This window comes from Notothenia coriiceps, unplaced genomic scaffold, assembly GCF_000735185.1.
Source record: "Notothenia coriiceps isolate Sejong01 unplaced genomic scaffold, NC01 NC01_scaffold00037479, whole genome shotgun sequence".
NCBI lineage: Eukaryota > Metazoa > Chordata > Actinopteri > Perciformes > Nototheniidae > Notothenia > Notothenia coriiceps.
Window position 1 is genome coordinate 141,871 of NW_011370180.1, and position 4,773 is coordinate 146,643.

A 4,773-nucleotide genomic window follows, 5' to 3' on the forward strand; every position below is an offset into this window, starting at 1 on the left:
CCTTTTCTTATCCCATCTTTGCACAGAGATCGTGGGTTGGCTGAGGCAAAGGTTGAGAGGAGATGGACAGCGCGATTGTCATGCCATTTCACTGCCCTGAGTTGGACTCCGTCATAGCTTGTAACAGGGATGCAAACACAGGTATGGTGAAAAAAGAGAGAACTATTCGAAGCAGAAAAAAAACAGCGTAATATACCGTCTGACAAAGGCCTGTGCTATTATGCTTCAATTAACTGGCTATTCTTTATAATATACTCAGATCAGTAGGAGACAGAGATGTTAAGTTATAAATCAAGGGGTTTTACTATTATTATTTACAGGTAGATATTATCGAGGGCGTAACTTTGGTTTAAGAAGTGGGGGACACACAAAACAGGGGGTCCTCCGCAATGAAACATATCTATTATCATTATATATAATGAGAGTGCAAACTTATCTAGTATCCTATCCATATGAACCTGTTTATTTGTGGGGGGACCTCACCTCCTCTAGGGGGGTCCGGGNTGTGTGTATGTGCCTGAATATCTGAGATGAATGGAAAAAGTTTGTGTTCACGTGTGTGTGTGTGTGTGTGTGTGTGTGTGTGTTTAAGCCCCCCCTCATGTTTGAGACAAACAAAATGTTTCATTTGCTGCTTGATGCTTTTTATAATTCTTTGGAAAACGATTGGAAAGTGATATAGTTGTTTGACTCAGTTGTTGAATGTGTCATCATACAAAGCTGGTAGAGAAGCATAGTCCTGCAGATCATCATGTCATGCACCATGACTTTCCTACAGAGACAAATGAAGGAGGATGATATACTGACTGTTAATAGTGTATCCTTAAGGATGTTGTTGCGGATCCAAAATAAGGCTGCTTTGTCAGTTTTAAAGCGCATTTTACTTTTATTTGGCCCTGCACACTTCTATGCACTTTTAAATTGCAGCTAGAATAAGAAGTGCCTCATCATTTAGTTTACCTTCAATGTTTTTTCATATATGATGGATCTTTATGGTATTGATTTTCCAAATAATCTATCAGTGCTTAAAAATGTCATTATACAGTATATCATTAACATATCTTCCTGATCTTACACATACTTTGTACTGCACTGATTCAGAGGCCTCTATCTGAAAGGAGCGGTCTCTCCAGCCCCTCACACAGACCTTTAGATCTGTTGTGATATGTTTTCACCTCGCAGTTCTGTAAAAAACTTACAGACATGGAACAGGAGGAGGAACACAAAACCGAGTCGACTTCTGTTTAGAAAAGGATTACATGCTGATGGTTTTGAAACAACACGCCTCCTTTGGTTCCACTCGGCTGACGTGCTTCTGAGCTGGCTCTGCTGCCAGAGGTGCTTCACACCGGTGTTGTGGACTGTCTGTGTGAAAGGGCTTTGTCTGCATGTCTTTCTTTCAATTTTCCGGACAAGGCTTTATCCAATGGCCTTCACGCTTGGTGGGTATATTGTTGAGAACCTAAGGAAATGCAGTGATGAGCATGAAGTTTGGGTTTCAAGAGACATGCAATAATGGTGGTTCCAACCATGCACAGCTGCCAGGCCCCAGACACTTTCATGCCGGTTTTTCTCACTGCAAACACTTAAAGTGACCACATATAGCTGTGTGCATCCAGTACATTAAATAATGTTACCTGCTGATGTGAATGCTATGTTTTTCCCTCTGCAGGTGTTACAAGAAGAAACCTCAATACCAGGCAGTGATCTGAACCTGATCTACCTGAGCTCAAGAGGTGCTGGATATAAACCTGTCCTCAAAGTCACCATGACACAGTCATCAATACCTTTCAACCTGATGAAGGCGAGTAATGTAATATCATATAATATCATATTTCCTCAAAGCCACTACAAATCGTGAAGCAAACAAATGAATCAATACAGAATGCTGAGGTTCAACGGCTCGAGTCAGCTAATCAGCACCACCCCGGCCCTTACCAGCATAACCCTGACCTGAGTCCCACGAGGTGACCTTTGTGTCTGCTGCTGTCTCCCCAGGTTCACCTGATGGTGGCTGTTGTGGGTCGCCTTTTCCAGAAATGGTTCCCTGCTCAACCAAATCTATCATACACCTTTATCTGGGACAAGACAGACGCCTATGGCCAGCGCGTCTATGGACTCTCGGAGGCCGTTGGTGAGTGAGCTGCTAAAAGCAAAGCTACACACAGACTGTCATCAGCATGTTCCTCTCAGATTGTGAAAAAAGCTGCTCCAAAGTTGAGGAGCATTTTACATTCTCATTCAGAGACTACATACATTCCCCAACAACTAACTACTGATCATTTTATTTTTTAAATGATTCCTGATTGGGAGCCAATAAAATGGTTGTAAAGTGTGAACTGCATTATGTTTGGGCCAAGAAAGACAAGAAAACTAGCTTTCCTTTTAAAAGACATAATGGTAAAGTAATAACAAATGTGGTTTCCCTAACGATTTTACAATTAGCTCTATGGTGTATTTGATATAAAAGAATGGAGGTTAATTTGTGTTTAGAGTAAAAGGTCAATGTATAATATGGCTACTCTCCCATTCATAAAAGCTCCTGCTTGTAGTTCTGTGAATATGTCTGAGCCTTAATGTTAACCAATAACCTGTAATTTAACAATACATTTTGGAAAGCATTGAAGTACAAGTGTTGAGAGAAAATGTACTGCATACAATGAAATTGCACCAACCAACACAACATAAGTCAGACAACATAATGTGCACAGCAACTGAGCAGATGACAGGGAGGAGGTTCAACAGTCTGTGCAGAAAGGCTCTGACAGGGAAATGGCTTGGACATAATGGGTATGTAAACTCTGACACCTTTATGAGGGACAAGTCCAGCAGAGGTACTTCACTGTGAGTTATGACTCATGGAAGCCCGCTTTAAGGGGACCAACAGAAAGACACGTTGCTGCATGTTTGGTAATACTCCTGAAATTGGTGCTTATAGTTGAAACTAAGATAGCATTCCACTGCAAAAACAGCCCTTCCAAAAACAATCAAAATATTCTTGAATCAAGTCAGATGTTCCTGTATCAAGCAAAACAATCTGCCAATGGGGTGAGCCACATCTGCTTGGCTAGAATTCTCAAAACTAGAATGAAAATCTAGCTACTGAAAGACCGTAATGGGCCTTGAAACTAGACACAAATGAAAAATGTAAGCACATTTTGCTTACTACAAGCAATGATTCCTGAATTATTTAAGAAATAATAACTTAAAATTAGTGTTTTGGTTGAGTTGACTAAGAATGTATTTCTTAAATTAACATTTATAATTAGCAAAGAAAGCTTACAATAAGGATCATTGGCTTTAATTGACACAATATATTAGTGACTGTCTTAAACTTAGAATGTAAATCTTAAATTAAGGTTAAAATTCTGCAAATAAAGCTTACAATAAGAATTCAATTATTTAATTGGCATAATATATTACATGACATGTTACTTGTATACCACACCACAGTTGTCTCAATGCCAATGTGAAAAGTGAATAGACAGATCTTGACAATGAATACATATATATTAAATGTAAAATTGGTGTCATTTCATCAGATTCTTAAATTGAGAAGTTGTTTGATGGTTTATTTCTTAAAATAAGAAAAAATAAATCTGTTCCATGCAAACAAATGCTGTAACTTGTTACTGGTTCATTCTAGCTCATAATAAGATAGCGTTTTTTAATAAGAAAAAGTCAGATATATTTTCTCAAAGTAAGAATACTTTTCTTAAGCAAAAGATTCTTAACAAGACCATTTTACTTTTTAGACGAAAAATAAGAATAAGAAAGTTTTTTTTAACCCATGTATGGTGTTAGGGTCTGTGGAACCAGTTTTCAGTGTGTGTGTGCGTGTGTAAATGTTATTTAACTCACTTTTAAGCTGTGAACAATGTCTCAGGTTTACATGAATGACTGCAGTGAATATACAAAGAATACACACTGAAAGGTATTCCAAAATCAACATGGTGGTCGATGTGTGTGTGTATCTGATGGATGAACATCATCTAGGGTCACCCATTCATTGTGTGTGTGTGTGTGTGTGTGTGTGTGTGTGTGTGTGTGTGTGTGTGTGTGTGTGTGTGTGTGTGTGTGTGTGTGTGTGTGTGTGTGTGTGTGAGTGTGTGAGTGAGACTTTTGTGTTTCTGCCCATGCCACAAGGTTGCGACATTGTTGATAAAGTCAAGCACCAACACATGTCTGCTCTCACATTCCTGCATTATGTTTTGCGGGAACCAATCTTAATTTTTTTCACACTCTATCCCAGCTGCAAGTTTGGGGCGAGACACAATAAATAAAGCTTCGCCAGTTTGGGTCCTTATCACAGCTGATCAAGATGGCCAAAAAATTCTCTGCTCAGAGGGCCTTGCAAATGATTCTGGAAGAGAGAACCAATTGATGATGATGGAAGAGGAAGAGGCTTCAGAATGTGAGGATCACATTTCTGAGAATTCTGAGTCTCACAGTGACTTTGAACAAGAGGATGAGATTGAGCATCAGCTAGTTACAAAGAAAAGACGAGCCACAGGACCAGCTGGTCAGCTGTAAGGAACCTTGGGGTTATATTTGATCAGGATTCATCCTTTAACGCCCACATAAAATGTATTTCAAGGACCGCCTACTTCCATCTACGTAACATTGCAAAAATCAGGCATATCTTGCCTCAAAACGATGCAGAGAAACTAGTCCATGCATTTGTTACTTAAAGGCTGGATTATTGTAACTCCTTATTATCAGGGTGTACCAAGAAGTCAGTCAAGTCGCTTCAGCTGATTCAAAATGCTGCAG

The 4,773-nt window shown here is 39.4% G+C and overlaps 2 protein-coding genes across 2 annotated transcripts in view; one reads left to right on the forward strand and one right to left on the reverse strand.

Annotated features, from left to right (window-relative positions):
* The window catches only part of LOC104967593 (teneurin-3-like), a 48,933-nt gene extending 46,791 nt beyond the window's left edge, over positions 1 to 2,142 (forward strand). The window contains exons 12-13 of the mRNA XM_010797092.1: positions 1,673 to 1,804; positions 1,999 to 2,142. Of these exons, the coding sequence (XP_010795394.1) occupies positions 1,673 to 1,804; positions 1,999 to 2,142 (276 nt within the window). The remainder of the gene's footprint in view (positions 1 to 1,672; positions 1,805 to 1,998) is intronic.
* A 2,199-nt stretch (positions 2,143 to 4,341) lies between these two features.
* Positions 4,342 to 4,773, reverse strand: part of LOC104967594 (uncharacterized) — a 4,130-nt gene continuing 3,698 nt past the window's right edge. Inside the window, exon 5 of the mRNA XM_010797093.1 lies at positions 4,342 to 4,363. Within this exon, the coding sequence (XP_010795395.1) occupies positions 4,342 to 4,363 (22 nt within the window). The remainder of the gene's footprint in view (positions 4,364 to 4,773) is intronic.